Genomic DNA, 24,171 nt, shown 5'->3' on the forward strand with positions numbered 1-24,171 from the left:
ATTCCCTTGATAGCAACTATTGAAATGCAAGTTATTTCCCGAGGGAGCGTTTGCTGATGACCACCGTAATTCTGAGAATTGGCTTAATTTAAGGATCCTTTTTCTGATTGTCCAAGTGAAAAGATTTAATACTCTGTTCCTGAAGCTCTGGCATTGTTGGTATCCGACTGTGGCCATTGCCTGTACAGGAGCTACAATAAGAAAGTGCGACTTGCTGATTTGAGTGTCAAATACGTTGTGGTAGACATCTGCTTCGTAATGAAGTCATCTCTCTTCCTGAAATTGCTGTTGAGTGAAACGGCTCCTGTTAAGAGAGCAGAACAAAGTCTTCACCTTGAGTAGCGTGTAAAACTCATCAGCACCAGGCCTGGTAATGGGACTGGAGACTTCGTTTTGAACAGGTCAGACTTAAATAGGCAGCAGTTGGCCTCTTCCTTTGTCGTGGCTTTCTAAGACAAAATACTGTCAACACAACTCCTGAAATTGCCAACCTAATTAGGTGCTGCCAAGAAGCTGTGAGGTGGACAACACAACCAGCGTTGCCTCCCTCGTTTGTGGGCTTCCTGCAGGTAAGGTGACCTCCCCCAGGAAGCTGTGCAAGCCCTTCACCAACAGACCCCAACAGTTTCCTAGCGGAGGTCTCTGCCACGTGCGTATTCTTCGTTTCTTCATGCAGCGCTGCTTTTGCACCCGCAGCACTGCCATCTCCTGCCAGCAAAGGGACGACAGGATGGGTCTGAGGCTGAACCCCCCCCCCCCGCGACGCTCCCTTTGGTGCGCAGTACCATTGCGCACACTACCAGCCACCACAGATTAAGGCCACGTAATGAGATTTCTGCATATATGTGCATCTCTGGCTCTGCTTGATTTCTGATGTGATGATTTCTGATTATATGCTACTATTTTTAGTCATTTTCTTCCTTTGCAAAAGGCAGTAAAGCAGGAAGCCAAGCGATCTGCATTGTACCACTGCTTTTCAGAAGAATACACATTCTTTCATCTTAAGATGATTTTATGCTAGATATTTTCCCTGTAAAGACTAGTGTGTGAGCCATTGTTGTTTGTCATAATCCTGGGTTATTAGAGACCAGTTATCCTGCTTGAAATCTGGGGATAGAGGCTAGCAGAAAAATATCCATGTGACTAATTTTTATATATAGTAGTTTCATACTCCCATTTTTTTAGATCACTGAGGTGATTAGCTGTTCATATTCAGAAATCATTCTTTGAAAGCAAGCATAGAGGCTCTGGAAAAAATAGTAAAAATATTAATGCTGTGGTCGGCCTTGCTATTGAGAAGTACTGGGAGTGTGGGCTGTTTCTTCTTCCAGTGCACCCATCTACTTTGTCGTAGTGAGATCCGCAAAAAAACCCCACCAAACCAAAAAGCAAACCAAAAGCTTTTTCTTAACCATTGGTGGAATTATCTGGTCCTTTTTATTTCTGTTTTCTAATTTCTTTACTGCATCTCCATAAAGATGGAGCTGGGAGCTGTGAAATCACCGGGGTGTGGGTCTGAACTGAGCTCTGTGTACTGAAACCATCAGAGAAAATCAGTTGCAGCACCTGGCTCTGCAAATGAGAAACCCCTTGAAATCAAGGGCAACTCACAGCAGCAAGTTAAGCCTGGGATTCTTCACCAGCACCATTTTTTGTTTTGGTTTGCTTTTTTGCCTCTTGGCAGCATTAAAGTGAAAGAATGCAGTCAGCAAATTTGCATTTCAGTTTTTAAACTTATTACCCTGGGCATTTTAATTCGTGGCAGAGTTTTTTGTAAATAATGTATCTCAGTTATTTTAAGATGTCTTTAAAAAGACTATAAGGCTATGCTGTTTAGTTTGGGGTTTGGTTTTTTTTGGCCCACTCTTATCCTGTTAAATATTTAAGTTTATAATGAAGCAAGAGTAATATCTGCAGTATTTGCTTTCAGTAAGTCATTGGAATTTGTACTATTTCTGAGGCCAGAAGTATGAATCTGATTAATGTGAATATTCTTTTCCTTTATGAAGGCTTGCTGATTTTAGTTAGCACCCACAGAGACATAGAGCCTCATCTTTGTGCATCGAACATTTGTGCAGCATTTAGATAGGATTGGCTGTGCACAAACTTAGATGAAAACACAAGAAACGAGTAAACCAGCAGGATTCTTTTTCTGTTATAACTGGTTTTGGTGCTTTTTGTAAATATTACAGACAGAAAATGTTCAGATGGGAAGGCGACTTTCAAGTTAGTGTCCCCTCTGCCTGTTTATTTTTAGGAGGTTTAAAAGGTTGGGGTGAAATCTGGGTCCTCTTCAAATTACTGAGAACATTCCCACAGCTTCAGTATGGCTAGTATTGTAGCCTGCCCCCACCTGCAAGAAATGCAAAATGTGAAATGCCTATGGATGTTTATTTACTGAGCTGCATTCACACAATAATATGTGCTTGGTTTTAAAGCATAACTGCCTCTGTGAGTTTGGTTAATAAAAAAAAAATTAAAATACTTTATTCGGTTTGTGTTCTCTGTTTCTCCTGCCCTGGTATGAGTTTCTAGCAACACGGGAAGGCAAGGGTTGTTGAAGAGAGCACCTTGTGGTAGAGGGATTTGCTGTGTGCTAGCGGATGTGCCTGGCAGGTTGAGTTAGGGCAGGAGAGAGACCGTAGCCAGCTCAGGCAGTGCTGCTTGCCTGGGCCATCTGCAGCTATCGAGCGTGGTCCACGAGCCGCAGCTTGAGGACCATGGCGCAGCATCATGCTGCAGATGAAGCGCTGCCTCTGCTGTCTCTGTCCCTGGATGCTGTTGTTCACAAGAGTAATACAAATGTACCTGAAGTGCCTGTTTTCCCCAAACTTCTGGCACTGCTTAGTTGTGCTTGTGGATGTGCTCATATTCCTGAGCAAGGTCATTTCAATCTCTGCTGCTTTTAGTGGCTAGTAAGGCTCTTCCCTGGATGCTATATGAAATGTCTGCTGCTGGCTTACTGAAAAAAAAAATAAAGCCTGCCTGAATACCCTGATGAGAGCTCACTTGTACCATGAAGGATGGGCAGCAGTGACTGTGTGCTAAGCCGTCTCCTCAATCAGGAGCGCGCTTTCCTCGGAGACGGCCCTGGCAGTGAAACCTCTCCTCCTCATCCCGCTGGTGTGGCCGTTCAGTCCTCTCTGGATTTGGGACTTTTCCTGCTGTTGGCCCTTCAGACCTTCTGATGCGCAGGGAGAACCTCAGGTGAGATGGCTTCTGATGCAGGAGCAGCTAAAAGGTGCTTCAGAGACAGGGAGAGTAAAGAGCCCTTGGGTCCCTGTCTCTTCAGCAGACAGGACTGGATATACTGCAATACATTTATCTGAAATGCTGTTCTGCCCTGAGGATACTGAGGGTAATATTAATTTTTAATATTGTTGTCTCCGTGTCTCTTTCTTCTCCAAACAGTTAATTGATTTCTAGTTTTCTGTTTCTTTCATTACTTTTAGCTTGCAAAATAGACAGGACTGACTAAGAAGACTGAGCCATATTTGTAGAAGACTTAATCTTTCAATCACTTTCCTCTGAATTAAACCAAAAACAGCAGTAGCAAATCCAGGAATCCTATTAAAGATGACCTACATAGTGGGAATAAAATTGGGCTTGTACCTTCTTCTGCTTCCTAATTTACTGCCGAGAAATTTGCGAATGTTTTCCTTAAAGTCCATTCATTTTTATTGCTGCTATAAACCTCATTCCTGCCTGGCCTGGGTGGCATGCTGTTGAATGGAGAACTAGGAGCAGGAGGGCATCTCCAGCCAAGGGGGTAGTGAAAGCTGAGCCAGTGCGATGTGATGGGGATTATCCCTTGGCTGTAATTAAAAGGGTTCATCAACAGAGCTTTAGTGCAGAGTGGTTCCAGCAAAACCGTGCGAGGAGATGGAGATTACACCAGGAAAATAGCTCTTTTGTTGGTGTAGCTTCGATCAGTCCTCCAAATGGAGCAAGTTAAACTGCTGCTTCTCTAGGTCTGTTGCTCGGTGTAGCTGTGTGGGTTAGGATTTTTTTTTTTTTTTAACTCATTCTGAAATTATATTGTTATTCTGGAAAATGTTTAAAGAATAAATCTGAAAATTTACAAAGCAGATTGCTTTTTAAATTTCTCAAAATCCATAAAACAGATGGCTGGATATTTGTAACTAAGGGATTTCAATGTTTAATTGACATCTCAGAGGAAAAAATGCTTACTTAAAAATCTAAAACCTTGTACAGTCTTAAAATTTAATTAAAAAGTAAATGTTTAGCCTCTGAGATGACTCCTTTATAATAGAAGAAAGGTATTGGCATTTCTGGTATTTCTAGAAAATACTGCTGGAAAACAACCATAAGAGGGGAAAAAACCCCCACCCTTATTGCAATAAATTTGGGCAGGAAGGAAAAGAAAGTTGAAAGCCCAGTTAAAGATTAAAGGCACTGCAGAACACCAAGTGCAGGAAAATGAGACATGGCTAAAATGCGTTTGATCGTTTCTATAAATACAGGTATGTAGGAATGAAAACTGACTCATTGTTCAGATGAATTTACTGAACAGATTTAAAAGTCTGCAAGAATAATAAATGATGTAGCCTTTCAGTCGTCCACAGAGAGAAGATCCAGTTCATGAACATAATGATGGCTCCAGTGTCACTGCTAATTATTCCAGTAAAAGTAACAGGAAATATGCACAAGGCTTATCCTGAGAATGCGGTCAAATACTGTGCATATTGTTTCATGTGCAGAATTTAACAAAATAATCTTACTGTGCATTTAAATGCATTCATTTCCCTGGGAATCTTATCCAAAAATTATTTTCAGCAGAGTCTCTCTCTTTTAGAGTTTGTTAAATTAAAATTACCATGCCCTCTTGAGTGGCATTATTGGGGGAGAGCAATACTTTCCCCTGTGCAGAGTACAGAGGAGGGTGAGAGAAGGCTTTTCTTGCCCAGTATTCATACTTTTAGAAAGAGGAGATTTCAGCCAGCCGATGTGCACGTGCTGGTGAATCTGTTAGAGCAAACAGACAGAGAGGAAGAGAGGCAGGGCCAGGAGCAGAGCACCCTTGTGAGCTCCTCATAGCCCCGAGTTACCTCCGGCGGACTCCTCTTGTTCTGTAAACTTTTTAAAGGTAGATTAAAGCCGTTTCCGCTTTATTTCCTGCTCTCTCTCTTCCTCTGCAGCTCTGCAGCCAGGGCTGTTCCCAGCCCCAGTTCTGCTCCTGCCGCTCAGCTGACATGTTGGTGCAGACAACTCCGTAGTTTTAGCTTCTATAGCTGTTTAGGACTAATGTAACAAGACTCAAATTTTTGGGTTTGTAAGGCCAGTGTAGGACTTGCTAGTGAGATAGCTTTAGTATCCTATGCCATTGTAAGCATGGTGGTAACCGTGCTTCAGATTTGGTTTGCTGTGGAGAGGATGTGTGTGGTTAATAGAGCAAATGTTTTCTGAGCCTTATGGATTTTTCCACAAGTTTGTGTCGGGGCTGTTACTAGAACCAGCTCAATTTCTGAGTCCAGAAGTATGGATTATGGGTCATTATTGTGTATGGGTGTGTATTAGTGTTTTGTGCAGAAAAACTCTCATTACCACATATAGCACAAGAACCAGGCTTGTTTAAATATACTCAGAGATTTGAAGGTGCTGTTCACTTTCCAGGGACCCTGTTTCATTTAAATATTTCATGAAAGCAACTGTGACTACAGCTCTTATCAAGACTAATGTGTAATATCAATTCACTACAGTGGAGCTAAATTGAATGTTTCACATGTTTTATTTGCTGTGCATGCTAGTATCCAATGCAGAGAATGACTAAAGCTCCCAGGTCAAAAGTGACATTTTACAGAAATAATAACCTGAAATTAGATATTTTTCTGTTGTGTTTTCATCGTGAAATGAGTATATCTGTAAAAAACTTTCCTTCAGCCCAATGTTCTGTGCAGGAGTCCACACTGCTATATGCACAGCTGCCACTTTGTTGTTGCTAATGAGACTTAGCAGCAATGTTCTCTTCCCTCCCTTCTTTGCCAAGAGCAGCTAGCCAACCTTTTTCTTCCTAGGTATAAATTTGTTAAATTCTGCTGTGACAATCTCCTCCACCTCTTTCCCTCCTCCTTTCCTCGGCTCCTGCATACCACTGAGCCCTTCTGGAGTTTGCTGCTGGGGCAGGTCACTATGTCTGGGTGCAGAGGTTGCTCTCAGCTGCCCAGAGCTGTGGATAAGTTTTCCAAAAGACTTGCACGTTTCTGCAAAACTTACCCACCATGTGAATTATAGGTGAAACTTTCTAAAACTGCACAAATAGAAGAATTGGTTTGAAGGTTTCTGACATACAGATTTGTAAATATATGACCATAGAAATAGAATTTGGCTTCTCTGACATCAAATTAACAGGAATCAAAATTTAGCCTGGCATGAGGAAGAACAATGTTGCTGAAGATGATAGAGTTGCACTGGTTTACATAACTCATGTTGGACCATAGTTTATATATTAATTATACATTAAAGATAGCTAATACTTTCTCATATAAAATAGTCTCTTCAGCTTGATTAAATGCTATTGTACTAATTACAGTACTTAAAAATTCTTATTTCCTATTTTGTAATTTATATTCTCTCAGGTTTTTTTGTGGGGAGAGGAAGAGTCATATAGGGCAAACACATTTTACATTTATTCCTCATCTGTGCTTCCTTCTCTGCTTCTTCCCTATTCAGAAGTTTATAGAGTTTGAAGATGCACTGGAACAGGAGAAGAAAGAACTACAAATCCAAGTGGAACACCTTGAATTTCAGACTCGACAGCTGGAGCTGAAGACCAAAAACTATGCAGATCAGAGTAAGCAAAGTTGTACACCAGACATGATTATACACTTTGCCTTCTACACAGATATACTGCCACTTTGAAAATATTTTTCATACTTTTTGTTTGTTTAATGTCGTTTATGCAAAGCCTGAAATGCCTGGGCATCCTTTACTTTGGTATAAAATTCTGATCCTTCTAAAGAATGGGATATATCCACACTAATTTAGTAGCAGCTTCACTGCTTCTCGTGTGGAGCATGCTCAGTCTCTCCAGATGCAAGATTTGGGCCACTGGTGAAGCTTTGGAACCTGGTTTACAGTTTCTCCTTGTCCCTGAATAGAACCTCCCATTTTTTTTCTCATAGAAACTATTACATTTATTTGTTTGTTAGTTTATTTTTACAATTTCTTCCTTAACATGTGCAGCCATGCTTTGTTGGCTGAGGTTTCCCTCAGAATTCATTGGTGTTTTGTCCGGTACTCCTGCTCCTCAAATAGCCAGAGGCGCCCATCCCAGAGGGTAATTTAAGTTGTTGTCAAACTAGAACGCTTACAGGGCACCAGGCTATTGCTGAAGAACTCTGCTTCTGTGATCTTACTGCACTATCTGGTCTGCTCGTTTTGGGAACATGCAGGTACCCGTGAATTGAGTTTGTAATGATGACCAGATCCCATAGTGTGCATTATTCTGTACCGGCTTGTTTTGTTCAGTAGGTACAAACTAATTTCTAACAAAATATGCTTTGCGACTTCTAGTTTCTTTTGAGAGCCTGATGTGTGTTAGCTGATGGTTGTAATCTTCTCTTGATAGTTTCACGACTGGAGGAACGTGAATCAGAAATGAAGAAAGAGTATAATGCTCTACATCAGCGTCACACAGAGGTAGGATGTCTTCTCATTATTTCTAAATAAATAAACTCTTAGCTTATATGTAAAGTCATGTCAAAGAATTCAGCTTTACAATACTAGTGATGACTAGAGTTTCTGAACTTTGGGAATATCAGAAATATCTGAATGGAGGGTGTAAAGAGGATGGAGCAAGGCTCTTTTCAGTGGTGCCCACTGACAAGACCGGAGGCAACTGGCACAAACTGGAACACAGAAGGCTCTCTCTGAACATAAGTAAAAACTTTACTGGGAAGATGATGAGCGCTGGCCCAAGTTGCCCAGAGACGTGGTGGAGTCTCCATCCTTGGAGCTATTCAGAAGCCATGTGGACATGGTCCTGGGCAACCTACTCTAGGTGGCTGTGTTTGAGCAGAGACGTCAGACCTGTTGGACCCCAGGAGGTTCCTTCCAACCTCACTGGTTCTGTGATTCTGTGAACAGTGCTGCACTACCTCACCTCCAGTGAGCCTCCAGGACACGTCTTACATTACTTCTGGGTATGCTCTGTCATGGCTCTTCCGTTATAAGATTAAGTTTAAGTCATTTCCGACACTATTTGCTGTCAGATCTTCTGTCAGATTAGTCCACTCACTTACATCATAAGCTTAGAAGACAAGAGTAAAGTCAAGGAGATGTGCAAAAAAAAAAAGGGAATTGGAAATGGGTGCTGGAGAATATCAAACAAAAGCAGAAAATGAGTCTTTTCTTCTCTGTTTGGCTCACGGATTTTTCTCTCCTCACAGATGATCCAGACCTATGTGGAACACATTGAGCGATCCAAGATGCAGCAAGTTGGGGGAAATAATCAAACTGAGGGCAGTCTACCTGGGAGAAGGTAGGACCATAACCTCTCCATGTAATGTATGCCATCCGGGAACTTACAAACAGTGCACGTATTTGAGAGAGAGAAACCAGAAGCAGGATCCTTCCCTGTGAGCATGGATTGTAGTTGAAGCTTTTTTGTAATGGGTTGTGGGTACGCTTGACGACAAAGAGCTTTATGTCTTCTTAGGCTTAGGCTTTGTCACGCTGCTATTGATGGGGGGCCTCTGGAAAAATACATTTGTGTTCTTAGGTAGCATGTAAAAGGTTTATCTCTAAAATGGATGGAGGTGTCAAGTAAAGTATTTGTGTGTGTGTGTGTGTGTGTGTGCACGCGTCTTTGTATGTGTGATAGCCAGCAAAACCATAGCAATTAAATGCGTTAGCCGTTATAGGATTTTTTTTTCCCTGTTCCTTCAAGGGAAGCTTTCTGTGAGTCAGTCACCCAATAGACCTATTTATGCCCAAGAAATTGATTCTTTCCTCCCTCCCAACCCTGTTTTCAGAGCACCAAACCGGTAAGAACCAGCCTTTCTTTAAAGAAGGTAGTGGTAGGAAAGGAGTTCAGTATATAGAAGAACTAGTCTTTTGTAGTCTTAGAACAAATTTAAAGCATAGAAGTCGCGGTTACATTGATTTCAGTACAGATACATCTGGTTTTAACTGATATGTGAGGGAACCAAATGATTTCTCTCTGCTGATACTGTATACCAGTAACATTGCCCACAGGGTGAGAAGTAGAAATGATGTTCCATAAATACTGGTTAGAGAAGCAATAGATCACATAACACATAATCTACTCAGATTAAGCATAATATGTTAAATCACTCAGCCATAAGAAAGATGTTTTCAGTGGAAATTTTTATACATCGCAGCTTACTATTTGTGTTAATCATCACATGCTAATAAGATGATTAACGCTATAGTGACACTGTCTAACCCAGGAAGTTTTAAACTAAAACAGTGTTTTCCAGGGAAACAATATTGATGAAGTGACATGCTGCAGGAGATTAAATCTTTTTGTTGTCTTTGCCTGTCTTTTTTTAACTTTTAAATTTCTTCTGGCCTTGAGGAATGTTAAAAGGTTTTGCACACATGCTGACCACAAGCCATGGGAGCTGTTGGTCTGAAAAATAGATAGAGACAGTACCAGCTGCACAGGAATACTTCGAAAAGAGTGCTTGCTAGGTGCATGCTCCCGCATCTCTTACAAAATATGTCTGACTGATCTTGGTTAATATCTGTGAACCTCAGCTGGTTAATATCACTGAACTTTACTCAAAAACCAAATCTTTGGGAAGCATTAGGCTAAGAAAAGGAGTGGGGATGGCATGTCAGGCTGTACACAAAGGGCAGCATGGGCAAAGGCATGGAGATTAAAGTACTGAGAAGACAGGTAAATGGAAAGCCATGAAGGTTTGTGAAGTATCATCTGGTATGGATGATGAAATGCAAAAGAAGAGCATTGAACAAAATTTGGAGATGAAGAAAGAGAAAAATTATTTGAAATTAAGAATAAAATATATTAAGAATAAAGGAAGAATACGTGAGGATATTTTAGTAACTTGTATTTAGGTCTGTAACACTTAAATACCAGAATGTCAGTTGGTTTTGGGGTAATGTGGAATGGAAATTTCAGGTCTTGGCATAGGACATGTAAATACCCTCTGTCTGCTATGGCTCCCTGTAGCTGGATTGGACTGCTCTGGAAAAGGTGGAATTCAAATTGCCAAAGTTTTGACTGTGTATTGTAAGAAAGAAGAAGGGAGAGAAAAAGAGATCCAACCCCACCTTGTCAATGAAAATGGCTTGAAGGATGGAAAGGGAGTAGTAAAAGACATGAATCTTCAGAAACTTTGGTAACTAGCCTGGGACTCCTGCCAGGTTCCCTGCAGCCTTGGAGTCACACAATATCCTGAGCTGGAAGGGACCCACAAGGATCATTGAGTCCAACTCCAGGCTCCACACAGGGCAACCTAAAGGTTAAGCCATGTATCTAAGAGCGTTGTCCAAACACTTCTTGAACACCGACAGGCTTGGAGGCATGACCGGTTCTCTGGGGAGCTTGTTCCAGTGCTTGACCTCCCTCTCAGTGAAGAATTTTTTTCAATGCTGTCTACTTGCTATTTCATTACCTCCCATAATAATTAAAGATACTTCTGTAGCCTTGGCTACAAGAATAGCTTGCAGCTGGAAGATACTGGCATCTCAAAGAAAGATCCTTTATTTATTCTGAATCAGTTGATAAGATTTCTGTACTCATTTATAAGGCTACCAAAGCCTTACATAAAGGAAGGAAAGACACAGTTATATGTGAATCAAGGGGGACTATTTACCCTTCCTCTTATGACAGTCGAATAGTCCTTTTGGAAAAGAATATCTTACAGTATTTCTTCTAGAGAGGAAGAACTAAAGGCTGTTGTAGTTGTTGAGTGGGCTGTATAGCGAGTTATCTCTGTGCTCTATTTTCCGCAAAACAGTAAATGAGTCTCGCAACAGAGAGTGGTTTAGGAGAGCAGAAATAATTGCAGAATACAGTGTTTGGCGTCTGGCTAAATTGTCTAAAATATAAAAATCTATTGGGGGAAAAAAATAATCAAAAGATAGATAGCAGCCTTCCTAGGCAAAAGAGACAGGCATGAGGGGTGTAGAAAGCAAGAGAAGACATGGTGGAAAAAGAATCAGTAGTTTGCAGGCGTTCTTCTGTTCATAAAATCTCCCTTATCAGACTTATTTTTCTTCCTTCTCCTCTCCCCCTTGCAGTCTGGAAGTCCACAGTGAGCTCCCAGAACATGGTCTGATCCTAGCGTTAGAGCTGAAATGGGATAAGTGTGGTAGGCTTGTTTCCCTTCCCACTTACCCTTCTGTAAATAAGAATGTATCTGTGGAAGTACTTACACAGTAAAATTATAAAAGTACCATAGGGAAAAGCATACTTAGGGCTTCTCTCTTTTAAAGGGTGGTTCATATACGCACCTGCCAAATTTGGGTTGGACTGCATCATAGAAATTGATTTTAATGAGATTTTCCTTCCCTAACTTTCAAATAAGCTAATATTAATTGTGGCTTTATGTTATCATTCCATGAAAGAGATGCACAGTGAAAAATGTTACTGGTTATATCTGGAAGACTCCTGTTCTCTGGGATGAAGGGCAAAATTTTCATCAAGAATTGCCTCTTCACATTAGAGAAATAGTCTTTCACCCTTTTAAGTGTGGCATATATTGCTAGTCTCCTTGGAGAGAAAAAAACGAGAAACACTGTATGCCTATGAAAGCCCCTGTGATCCGAGTTTGTAGGAACCACCAGTGGGAAATGGGACTTTTTCCTTCATTTCAAGCTTCGCACTGTTCGTGTGTGTGTGTGTGTGTGTGTGTGTGTAGCTCTGTGTTTGTATATGCTTGTGCACAAGCACTTGGGTCCGATGTGTTTTTGTGTCACTGCACAGCTGGGTGGGGGTGAATGCCAGCATTTGTCTATCTTGGTGCACTGATGCGCACTGCAGAGGACACGGGCACAATTTCTCATGGTCTGTAACACAAATTTGAGTGCATTTATTTATTTTCATCTGTGGATGTGCTTGGGTGTGTTAGACTGCATAGGGGTGCATATTTGCATAAGACCGTAAGTACACCGAGTATGTTTGCCTGTCACTTGGGAGAAGTTTGTGCAAGAACTGTTGGGGGGTATGTGTATCAACCGCCATCCAAGAGTGGTAATGAGTACAGTGCACACTTCCACATGGTGTGGATTACAGTGCATGCGTATCCCGTGTCTGTTGTAGGGCTGCATGTTTGCATGACCTTTGCTCTCTAATGGTTGTTTTTTTGTCTCGCTTTTTGTGCGATTGCTGCTCTGTTTTGGCTGTTATGTTTGTCACTGCAGTCATCGCCAGTCATGGAGGAAAAGGTAAATCCTATTGCTGCATCTTAACTTTGTTAATCCTAGTTTTGGAGGTTGCTGTTGAGTGGCAACAGTGTGATGCTGGGAATGTACTGTACCAGCACGTTTGCCCTCTTTGTCTACTGGCACCTGTGTTAGACTTGCTCATTCGGTTGAGGCAGAGGGAGCCATCGAGCTGCTGGGATAACACATCAGGAAGAAGCTTGTGTACTCAAATGCAGAAGACACAGAAGTTCGGTCCCAAAACAGGATCAGTCCTCTGTGGTTGGACATTTACACTTCACGTCCCAGAATGTTTTAAAAAGTCATCTTTTGTCCCTTATTTTACTGTAGAGTACAAGGCATGGATATTTTCTGAGTGGGGCAGAAAACGCGTGTCACGGTTAGTAGCTCTCTGAAGGCACTGCTGACTTTGGGCTGGGCAGTGAGTTCTATGCCCAGAGCCTGCAAAGAGAGCAGTTCTTGTCTTTAAATGCTGGCAAACAAACCATTGTTTTGTTATGTTTTATAAGCTTTAGGATGTTACTTGTAGAGCATCCTGATCCCAGGTTTTGGCTACTGCAAACCTTTATTGAGGAGTTTGCAGTTTACCTTGTAATGCCAGGTGGAACTAGCCAAGTGTTAAGAGTCACCCTGTACTGGAAAGAATTGGGTGTATGAAGGTTACTTCAGCACTCAAAAGACCAGCCCTGAGGATACTCTAAATTTCTTTGAAGACTGGCAGTCAACCCCACGACTGCAAAGCTGAAGTTAGCTCTTCTGTGGTGTTTGTTCTTTCCCCTTCCCTGGGAGGTTCAGAAGAGGCTGGAAGGTGTTTCCAAAGAAACTCAGCAAGGAAATTTCCTAACAATCTACGTTAAAATCCTTTCCTGAAGATCCTACAGCTTCTGATGCTATGGAGACTTTGTACCTCTGTTTCTGTTTAGCAGGGACTGTGAAGTTTATACGTTCCCTGTACATTCAGTGGGGTGCTGTATCTTCTTGCATGTTGAATGTACATGTGTTTGTATATGAACATAGAAATAAGCTACTGGTTCCCAGAAGAAATCTGACAGAGATTACCTAAAGAGGAAGTGTAATTTAGTGCTTCTTGTAGCACACATTTGGGATAGCTCATATTTCTCAGTGCTGTCAGTGAGTTACGTCAGGCCATCCCAGCATAGTCACAAAAGTGTTTATATTATAGCATGTTGTTAGATACTCTGACTGCACCATTTATTTTGCAAGGAATGTTTTGCAGTTAGAGGAAATTTTCTCCGGCTATGGACACCTGTGAAGCATGACTCTCTTAAGACCATCATTCTAACCTGGAGAAGAGGAAAGATATGAAACTAATGGTTAAAGCAGCTCAAAAGATGGCCTATTTTTTTTTCCCCTCCCTGAAAAGAATGATTCTTTTGAAGTAGACTCTTTGGGACCCTTGAGTTATTTCTTTAACTGTAAAACTAGGAATTTTCTGTCTTTGTGGCAATTTTCCAATTTCTAGTTTTGAATCTCTTAATAATCTCTTATACATAACTGACTGTACTTTTTGTGGCTTTTAGATCAGTAAAGTGCCAGGGGTGAAGATTTCATATTAGGGGAAAAATTTCCCTAGTATGTTATTTAGAAACTTAAAACGCAGCTGTTTGTTAGAGACTTTCAGGGTCTTGGAATGATAGCAGTAGGATAAAGAGAAGTAAATGCAGGCAGACAGACAGAAGTAAATGTACTTCGGCATCATGACCTATTAGGAGCAGGCATAGATGGCAGGGGATATGTCATAAATCAGTATTTAGGCAAACAGCAGTGAAATGTTTTCTATAAACCTTCAGCGATTTTTAATATTTAAAAGTAACAAGCACCAAGATGCATTTTGAGTGGAAAGGCTACAAGGAAACTGTTAATTCCTACCACATATGAATCTGGTTTTGAATCTGTTGAAAGATGACTGCATCTTCTCTATAAAAGAAAGTGAGGTTAATCAGGTTGTGTCAATGATCTGTGTTCTTCTAAAATCCAGTTATGTGCTGCCTTTGTAAGATGGTTTGTGTATGAAACTTCCATGTATGAGTCTTTAGGATCTTCAGGAGAGAATTTAATGTGGATTCTTAGGAAAAGCGCATTCCAAATCTCCTTGCTGGGCCACACTGGAAACACCTTTCTGCCCCTTCTGCCTGTCCAAGATAGGCCACAGCAAGCAATTATTCCTCAGCACAAGCAACACTGACACAGCGGTGCAGCACACTGTGTTGGCCGGGCAGTGCTAAGCATGGGAAGGTTTTCCTTCCCATGGGCATTTTGGTTTTCTCCACAAACATTGTCTCCTCTGCTAGACGCTCCACCTCCTTCCTTCATAAATGAGCTGGTTCATGCACCATCTCCTGTGTTAGTGTGTTTGCATACGTCCTGGGGGGCCTTAGGTCCTGCTGCGTTTGTTTCGCCCATGGTCATGGGTGAGGAGGTTGTGATGGTTGCCTAGCCTGGTCATCAGACCAGTGCTGATGATCATTAAAGAAAGGCACATGAAGGTCTACTGTTACTAATATTGGTGTACAGAAGGGCAGATTTAATCACCTTGCACCAATAAGCAGAAGCCCCATATAGGTGTAGGTGAAGTACCATCATTGAACCCCTTTGTGGGTGCATGTCACCCAGAGGATCAGCTTAGTTCACCTCTGCAGGGCCACTGGAGTCCAGCTAGTGGAGGCTGCTGGGGGTATCCCCTAAATGGATGTGTACTCTGTCCCTGCAGGCCTGCTTCTCTGGCACAAAACCAGTTGCCGGTTTCGGCATGCCTGCTGCAGCCTTTTCCACCTCCACTGCTTGCTCTAGATTTTCTCCCACTGGAACTTGGTCTTAAAACCTGTGCCAGCTTTTATATTCAGAATCAAACCCGCAGCTAGCTAGTCACCTGCAATTGCCAGAAAGAAGAGGATGAAGAAAATGTAATTACAGACATCTGGCAATGTGAATGATGCATTCATTTATACCTTCGTTTGATTTCTGAATTTTGAGTGCATGGAGAGGGGGTCAGAGAGTACAAATATTATTTTTCTTGCTTAATATTGGAAGTGGTCCAAAAACCTCTGATTTCTGCTGTTGGAGCTAACCAGATTTGGGGTGGAATGTACAGAAGTGCCATGCAGATGACACTTAGTTAAAAGCCTCCTTCCTGACCTGGTGATGACATCTCTAGGATCTATGGGAGTTTTGTTTTTTTTTTCTGTGAGAGTTGCTTGCTGTGGCTTCTTTTCCCACAGTACCTTTGTTTCTCAGAAGATACACTGACTTAAATTGGCTGATGGTTCCCTGCATTTTTGCATTCCCCCAAAATCTTTCGTACTGATGGAGAAGTCAGTCATGCCTGTTGTGGTCACTTGACGCCCTCCCTCTTAGAGTCTCCCCAGAAAAAGGTATAGCTCTAGCAGTGGACACTATAGGTCTTAGTAGACAACACCATGGAAGTATGGGAGTTGGGAGTTCATACAGCTGCTATGTGAGGGGAAGAAGTGCAATTCAATTTCTAGTGAATTAATATTTCACATAAGCTAGCGTGCTGTTTCTTTTCTATAGGAACCTTGTAAACGGCTAACAGATTGATTTCCCCTCTCTCTGTTTCTCTGTTTAGCAGGAAGGAACGTCCTAACTCTCTGAATGTCTTCCCCCTCGCGGATGGCATGGTACGTGGGCAGATAGGGGCCAAGATCGTCCCAACACTGGACCACTGGCACCTGAGTGACCTCGGCCAGCTGCAGTCCAACTCCAGCTACAAGGTTTTATAGACCATCACGGAGCAAGGGTTTCCCACTCTCCCACTGTCAATAGCATCCCACGTTTTCATTAAGATGGAGACCGATCTGTGTCCATAACCCTTTGCAGCCTCTCCCTGCTGTGCGTCTGCTCCCTTGGTAGCTGTGCTGTGGGAGGATATTCTTTTGCAGATCTGGCATATGGTGCGGGAGGGATTTGACACAGCTCCTCATGCTTCTTGTCTCAGTGATAATCTCCTTTACTTGGCTGGCCCCAAGTTGAGAGGAATCTGCGGGGAGGCAGTTAGAGATTTAGGGAAGATAAATCCTTCACTTTTTTATAGCTTATCTGGGAGAGGAAGTGGTGGAACCTGTCCCCTCTCTCCCCCTCGATAAGAGCAGTGCTTTTGCACCTCAGCTGGACTAGGCATTGGATTGCGCTTGCTTTCCAGTGTTTGTCCTTTCCGACTAATTGCTGTTCTGCCCTTCCTATCTTCATCAAAAGGTCTCCTAATCCTCTCTGGATGCCCAAGTCTTGCACTGTGCTTAGAAGTCTTAAGTTGCTCATATATCTTGTCATTGCTCTAGACTTGCATTGTCTACCTTCAATACACTTGTCACCTTCAATGCACTGCCTTCTGCACTGGGGCTTGCCAAAAAACTCACAGCACTGCAACTGCACTGAAGCAGCTGCATGGTTCTGCCTGTTGCCTGTGGTGCTCTGCTCTGCCATTTGGAGACTGCTCTGAGCACAAAGACCCAGATGTTGTACTCTTAGCTGACAGGTTACTGCAGTTGTTTACAGTTTAGACTGTACATGGTGACCCACATTTTCCATGAGCTGTACCTGTAGACTTCTCAAAGTCTTTGTGCTCAGGATCCCACCAAATTCCTCTCTTTGAATAATGTTCCACAAATGCCTGGTAACAGGCCTGAGAGCCAGTGGTGCATCTACCCAGCACAGCTTACAGTATGTCCATCACTATCTCACAGAACTTCTGGTCGGCTTTAAAAGTGTTTGATAAAATTTACTTTCTCTCTGCCTGGAATTTGTAGAACATCAGGTGTTTTATATGTCACATGTAAGGACTGGTGTCCTTTTGAGAAGTTGTAAATCACTAATCCTGTAAAATACATTGAGGTAGTAAAGGCAAAGAGGAGGAGAAAAAAAACGAAGAAAAAACGCAACTTGTTGTGCCCATTCTGCATGTCTCCAGATTACATTAATGGTACTTTGGCCTGAGGGACTCTGCGGGAGTGGCGTCCTTGATGCATAGCACAAGAAATTTAGACAAATTCAAAATTTATGCAGAAAACAAAGCAGCAACTTCCCTTTTTTTAACACTACCTTTGTAAAGTAGCCAGGCCTAGCACAACACAAACCTTTGTGCTTCGTCAGCTCTCTGCCATCATGGCAGTTGGAAATCCAAAAGCGAGATCTTTGGATAGGGTGGAGACTGTTCTTGGAACCCAACCCTTGCTGTAGTATTAGAGACACAGAAATTTGGGAAACGTAGCAACTTGCAGAATGCCAGTTGGGTCCTACAGTCATTTCTGGAGAGTTTTGCCTGGAATTAGGGAATAGCAATGCCACAGTGCAATAACATAATTAAGGATGGTAGAGATGAAGGTAAAGCGTGAATGTGTTTCTTCAGACTTACGCTGTGCCAACACAACACTGCTGCAAGGACACGGACAGCAATCAAAATGCACAGAGACCAACCTACTTCTGGTTCTGGAACCAGTTTATTCCTTGGGATCTCCAGGCAGTGCTGCACACTGTGGTGTGAACATGCCCTCGAGCTCTTCTAGTGATCAGGGATGTGTGGCAGGTGTTAGTTTTTAGAGAAGGGCTGGGAGGACACTGGGGCTAGATCCATCTTCCACAGACTTGCGAAGGCGTAATTCTTTAAGCAGTACCATTGCAGAACTTCTGAAAGAAGTTGAGTGGATCTTGCTGATAACCCAGCGTCTGCATTGCAGGAGAATGCAGCAGGAACCCAGATAAATTGGAATCTTTGATGTTCCAAGTTCAGGTAATGGAGAGGTACTGACTGGATCTCTTAGTCATTGGTGGTGGTGTCTGGCAAAAAAAAACCATTTCTGGTTACAAGAAAGCTTTGTGCAGAAGTAGTAGTGTGCTGGTCCAAAAGTATCTGACGGATAGTGCTGGGATTCGCGTTGGTGCTCATTAGGGAGACTCAGAAGTGGGATGGTGGGTTTAATGAGGCTAGCCGGTAGGGTAGAGTTAGAGAGCTTGGGCTGTGGAAGACTTGGATGGGGTAGTGTGTTACAGAGGATTTCCTAAGAGTATGGAGCAAACCTGTGAGTAATTAAAGGATGTGATTGACTGGCTGACTAGATTTGCAATTTGGAATGGAGATTTTCCTCCTGCAAGCTTTTTGCACACTCTCTGACTGGAATGCTATTTCTTAAATATTTTGCATGACTGAAATCTCACCAGTACTGCTCATGCACTCCTCGCCTCTTCTTCAGCAGCTCTGACATTTCGCTGACATCAACTGCACACACGTGACTCACCTTCCCAGTATGTAGATCCTGACTCTTCTGACTAGTTTTCCTTCTTCATGGGGCCATACTATAGTTATATTTTAAGTGTCCTTGTATACTTTTTATTACTATTTTCTGTTTTAGTTGCTGTCATTATTTTATTTTTAAATTCAGTTGTACATTTATTTTATACAATGTTTTGGAGATGAAAGTCCTTAACGTTTTTGTTTTTATGTACTATGCTTTCAGTGTTATAACCATACAATTGTGGCTTCTCATGGTGACATATGACTGCTATGAATGTTGGGCCTTTGCAATGCATTTTGGAGGTCACTACTACACATTTGATGTTTAGGAGGTTGACAGGTATGGCTGTAGGTAAGTGGCGGTTGTGGAGAGTATTCTTTGGGTGAGCTATGGGTTATGGAGAATGCCTCCTACGCTGTAGAGGAGAGCTGTACGCTTAGTGGACTATTTAGCATTAATGGAGCACTCAGGACAATAGAAGGAAGATACCAGCAAAGATTGATAGAGCTTCTGGACTGTGAAGAGAAGTGCCTTGGTAGTATTTACATTTGGGAGTAATTTCTCCAATGCAGGCTGGTAGGTTGATAAAGTACGTTTCCTAGGTAAATACAGGATGTATAACCAAAGAGTAAGTGAAAGACCAAGGTAATTACTGACTGGTGTGTTCTGGGTGAGGGGCAGATTATGTCAATAAGCAAGAAGTTACAGGATATCTCTCATACAAATATCACCCTATAGACACTGACGATACAGGGTTTCTGAATGACATCTAGTTCCTAAGAACAAGAAATGACATGTGAACCCACCTGGGTGTCTCTTTTACAGTGCTAAGATGCTCATGGACTTTGGTTATGCTTATAGACTTACAGTGAGTACAAGAACATCTCTGAATCCTTTCATCCAACAGAAGTTTTGTTTGGGGAAAGAGGTTTTATGGTTGCCCTTTACACATGATACTCTTCGTCCCTTTGTACATTAGAAAGCACAGCAGGCATACTGCAGTTGAAGTAGTACAAGGCTTACTGGATCGTATTTTTTCTCAAAAGCCTGGTTTGATTTTTTTTTTTCTTTACATATAAGGAAAGTAGCTCCTGAAAGACGAATATGAAGTAGAGGTGGAAAGTGTGGTTTTCACATGTAGCAGCCTAAGTGGAAAGTCCCTATCTCAGTCTTGATGCTAAAATCAGCAAATGTGCAGGGAGATGATTTGAATGTCCATGTGGGAATGTGGGTGCTGTTTGGACTGACAATGCAGAAGCTATATACTAAATGTGGATCACATTTAATGGTAATGCAGTTTTAAAAAATCTTAATTTCCAATATAAATGCACAGATGCAATATAAAACCTTTGACTTCCACAGTGCAGTGTACAGGAGGAATTTTAAGATAAGCATACAGAGGCCAGTCTAATTAAAGGAAGATCTTAATAAGATTCCAGATTTAAAAAAAAAATATGGCTGCAAAGGGTTAAGTCACCATTTTTTTTCAGTCTTGTCTCTCATCCCATTTTGAATTTTTTTTGTCATGTTGTGAAGTTATTATTAGAACAAGAGAACGAGACTTCCAAATTAGTGAAGTGAAACAGCGTCACAGCTCCAAGGTTGGGAGGCTCAGAGCAGCCTCTGAGCAGAATCATGATCTTTCTAGTACTTGCACAGGAGGGGAGAGGCAAGTAGTAAAGTTTGAAGCTGGGTCTGGATGTGCAGATGCTGAATGTCACTGCACCCAATTGCAACTCATTATCACATATAACTCAACATTAATTTTGTCATATCCCTGCAGGCAGTAATTAGAGTGGGCTGCCGTGAAGAATGGGGAAATCTCATTTGGGTCCGGGAGTGATCACAGCATTGGTCAGGACGTTAATTGGTTGACAGTGAAGCAGTGCTGCTTTAATTGACAAACAAGGGTCACAGTGTAAAATCCTGACAGAGCCTTTAAAGCCTCCCATGTTTTTCAAGAGGTGGTATTACAAGAAATGGGGCTGTAATGTCTGTAAAACTGAGAGCCATTTGTGTGCATTTCACACTGGGAATCCATCTCCTATTTTAATTTGTCAGCTTCTGATTTTTGAGTTCTTGAGTCTTGTCCTGTCATTTGGAAGTGGGGAGACCACACCTGTTTCTACTGTGTTGTCAAGCTAGACCAATGCCTGGCTAGCTTCTGCATAAGGTGATATGGGGACGTAGGTCTCCTGTGCTAGCAAAGTCAAACCATCCCAGCTTGGTATCCGCTTTGCTTCTGCAGTTTAGTGTCAAAACCACTTTGCTGTTCTCTCATCTAGGTTGTGTTGATGGCTTACAGTAATGACATCATCCAAGACCTCTTAAGAGGCCACTTCAGATCCTTCCCAAGCAGTAACCATGTTGCCTTCCAGTCTTGGGAAACACTGGCCTGGCTTACCGCAAGTGCCACAGCCCTTCAGCTTCCACTGAAGTGTGAGCTGCAGGTGCTTTTTACTTACGATAAGGCCACCTTTCCTGAGATGCGTGATGAAGAGATGACATACTGATGTGACTTGTGAAAAACAGTGTTTAGTAGTAAAGGAGGAAGGCTATCAGTCCTTTCACAGGTGGGACTTGCTTGCTGAGTTCAGCATGAGAACTTACTGCTTCATTGTGGTTGCAGTGCCTAGTGTCACCCTCAAGCGCTGGACATGTAACTGGTACAGCAAGCAAGACTCATTCTCCATAATGCTTTAAGGCAGCCATACACCAACAAATGGGAGATTAATGGAAATGTATAGCTGTGCTTTTCCCTTTTTGTTCTTCCCCCACCCTGGAATTGGTATAGTGCCCCCAAGATGAAATGTCTGAATCCGGGCAGTCCTCAGCAGCTGCCACACCGAGCACCACTGGAACCAAGTCCAACACTCCCACGTCATCTGTGCCGTCTGCTGCTGTCACACCGTTGAATGAGAGCATCCAGCCCATCAGCGAATACAATGGCACGACCAAGAGCAATAAGAGGGCACGAGAAAAGCGGAACAGCCGGAACATGGAAGTTCAAGTCACGCAGGAGATGAGGAATGTCAGCATAGGTATGGAAGCTGGAGCTTGGGTACTTGGTCATTAAAGTAATTGGCTTCCCAGTGCTTGTGTCCCTCTGTTACAGGAAGAGGCTGGGAGACTCTAGCGGTAATCAGCTTCATAAGTATAGAATTTGAAGTAGCCTTACTTAGAAAGATAGATGAGTGAGACAGGGCTGATTGGATATTAGGAGGTTTCTGGGTAGCAAGTTTTTAAAACGCTGGTAATATGAATAGTTTCACAAGTATACAGGATGGGAGTAGGTTATTGAGTTCAGTCCCCTGCAGTTGCATTCATCCGTGTCATAGAGCCTCTTTCATGAACAGTCAAGTCCCCCAAAACCTAACTGAACTTTTGGAAAGCTGTTTCTGGACCTTGTCAATATGATAGTTAAAAGCTTCCATTTAGTTTTCTCTCTGGATTTATTCATAAGTGTTTTATATCCAGTTGTTTATATGCCAAATTTGTCAGTCAGGTTAAATAATTTTCCCTTCTGTGTGTTTATCCCACACCCTGATGTGTTTAAAAATAGCAATTATATCCAGCTGTTTTTCTCAGCTAAATAAGCTGTTTTCTTTTAGTCTATTTCTTATATAAGAACCCCCCCAAATCTTTGGAAGTTAGAGTTGTTTTCTCTCCACTTCTGAAGTTGTTTAGTAATTTGAATTAATGATTTCTTGTCAGGAAAGCCATCACTTAAGCCTTTAGCACCAGGCTGTTTAAACAAAGAAAATGGTGTAATAACATGATAAAAGCCCCTTTCTGTTCTTTTTAATATAGCTGTGCCAATGTAGTGTCTGAGCAACTCCCAGCCTGTATTGTGTTTAGACTTGCAGCAGCCTTCAGAAATGAGAAGTGGTCTGTTTTACAAGTCATGAACTTATATACAAAAGGACTGTAAAACCAGCTGAAGATCGTAAGGAAAGTCTGTGCAGGAGCACAGGGGTGAGCATAGGTCTCCAAGGTTAGCATATGAATCAGATAATCATCTTTTTTCCTGAGTGATACAGATGATATTCCTCTGCTAACATTCACAAGCTGGTTCCTAACAAATTAAGACTATAAAGTAACATCTTTTGTTGTAGCATTTGAATGAGAATTGTCATGGCTGAGTCCCATTCTGTATTTTATTAGCTGCTGAGGAGGTCCCAGGGTCACAGAATTCAATCTGCCAGAAACTAATGTAGTTCTCCATAAAAGCGTATGGCTTCTGCATAGCCAGCTGTTAAATTGTGATCTGTTTGGTGAGCCTGGCCAAGGCAAGTCAGTATAAGCATTGGTATCAGAGAAATTGAGCACAGATATCAGTAGTTTGGATGCCCTATAAATACTTACCCTTATTTTTACATTTGCTGCTTTACAAGCTCGTTTACCATCAATAGCTTTCTTGGATCAAAGTCTGCTCTTTTCTATACGTGTGCAACTATGAAGTCACTGTGCATCTGAAAGCTTCTTTTTTCTTGGTGGAAGTATCATGTTGTGGAATCTGCTCAAGGCAGATAGTTCTGTCTTTCCTATGTGCTCTGCATATTCAGCCTTTCAGCTATTTCTCACACATAATGCCAAATCGGATCTCCATGCTGAGGAGAAACGGAGATACTTGAATTTTAATTGTGTATTTTACGCATCTATAATTAAAATGTCTGTCCATGATGTACATGCCTTAGAGCTGAACTACCAAAAAAAGGTGCTCGAAGGTATTTGCAGAAAAGCTTCCCAGCTTGAAAAAATAAAGAAAAGGAATCCTCTGTTTCTGTGAGCTTGAGAACCATTCGTGTATGGATGCCTACTTTGGCAACAGATACACATCACACTTTGTCTTCAAACATGGCATTTGTTGCCAGCTGGTGCACAATGCCAGCCTAAAAGAATAAAATCAACACTCAAGTTGTCATGGGCTTTGTATATTTGGCTACTGAGGCCGTTTGAAAAGGTCAAAAATTCCACATCTAACATTGTTGAGGGACTAACATAGTTTACAAATTAGGTCTTTAATCCTTCAAGAATTTTTTGTGTGAACAGACACTGTGTTTATATTGCTTGTTTAGAGTAGGTGCAGGTCTGAGCTTTTGAACAGTTTGGTATCCAATAAATGTGACTTGTCAAGAGGAGGAAATTCCTTATCCTTTAAATACTGGCTTCAGGCTGTAGATTATACAGAAACCAGAGCAGATTTCATGTATCGGTTTTTAAGTGAAATTTCACTGTAATGGGTATCTAAACCAGCTGTAGACTTGAGAATTTGTATTGAAAAATTATTTCTATTAAAACTAAATAGTGCCAATTCATAACTACAGTAACCTCTGTGAAGCTATACAGAAAATCACTTTGTTGTCTTCAGTCTCAGCTAAAGTTGTGTGGTGATTAGAGAGTTTTTACTGACAGATAAAATGTTTATTTGGAATTTATTTTAATGGATGAAGTATTTCTGGTTATCACATTTTAATGAGGATTCAGGCCAATGACCTTGTTGACACTCTGG

General features: G+C 41.8%; 1 protein-coding gene across 30 annotated transcripts in view; it reads left to right on the forward strand.

Annotated features, from left to right (window-relative positions):
* Positions 1–24,171, forward strand: part of MAPK8IP3 (mitogen-activated protein kinase 8 interacting protein 3) — a 79,068-nt gene that overhangs the window by 18,678 nt on the left and 36,219 nt on the right. For 15 of the 30 annotated variants that reach the window (XM_030001339.2, XM_030001352.2, XM_030001341.2 and 12 more), the window contains exons 2-7: positions 6,691–6,811; positions 7,589–7,659; positions 8,409–8,500; positions 12,373–12,396; positions 16,001–16,145; positions 21,454–21,700. In XM_030001339.2, coding sequence (XP_029857199.1) covers positions 6,691–6,811; positions 7,589–7,659; positions 8,409–8,500; positions 12,373–12,396; positions 16,001–16,145; positions 21,454–21,700 — 700 coding nt within the window. Of the gene's footprint in view, positions 1–6,690; positions 6,812–7,588; positions 7,660–8,408; positions 8,501–12,372; positions 12,397–16,000; positions 16,146–18,881; positions 19,011–21,453; positions 21,701–24,171 lie in introns of those variants that run through there. The other 15 variants (XM_030001359.2, XM_030001363.2, XM_030001366.2 and 12 more) reach the window with 6 other exon arrangements.

The sequence above is a fragment of the Aquila chrysaetos genome, chromosome 25, assembly GCF_900496995.4.
Source record: "Aquila chrysaetos chrysaetos chromosome 25, bAquChr1.4, whole genome shotgun sequence".
NCBI lineage: Eukaryota > Metazoa > Chordata > Aves > Accipitriformes > Accipitridae > Aquila > Aquila chrysaetos.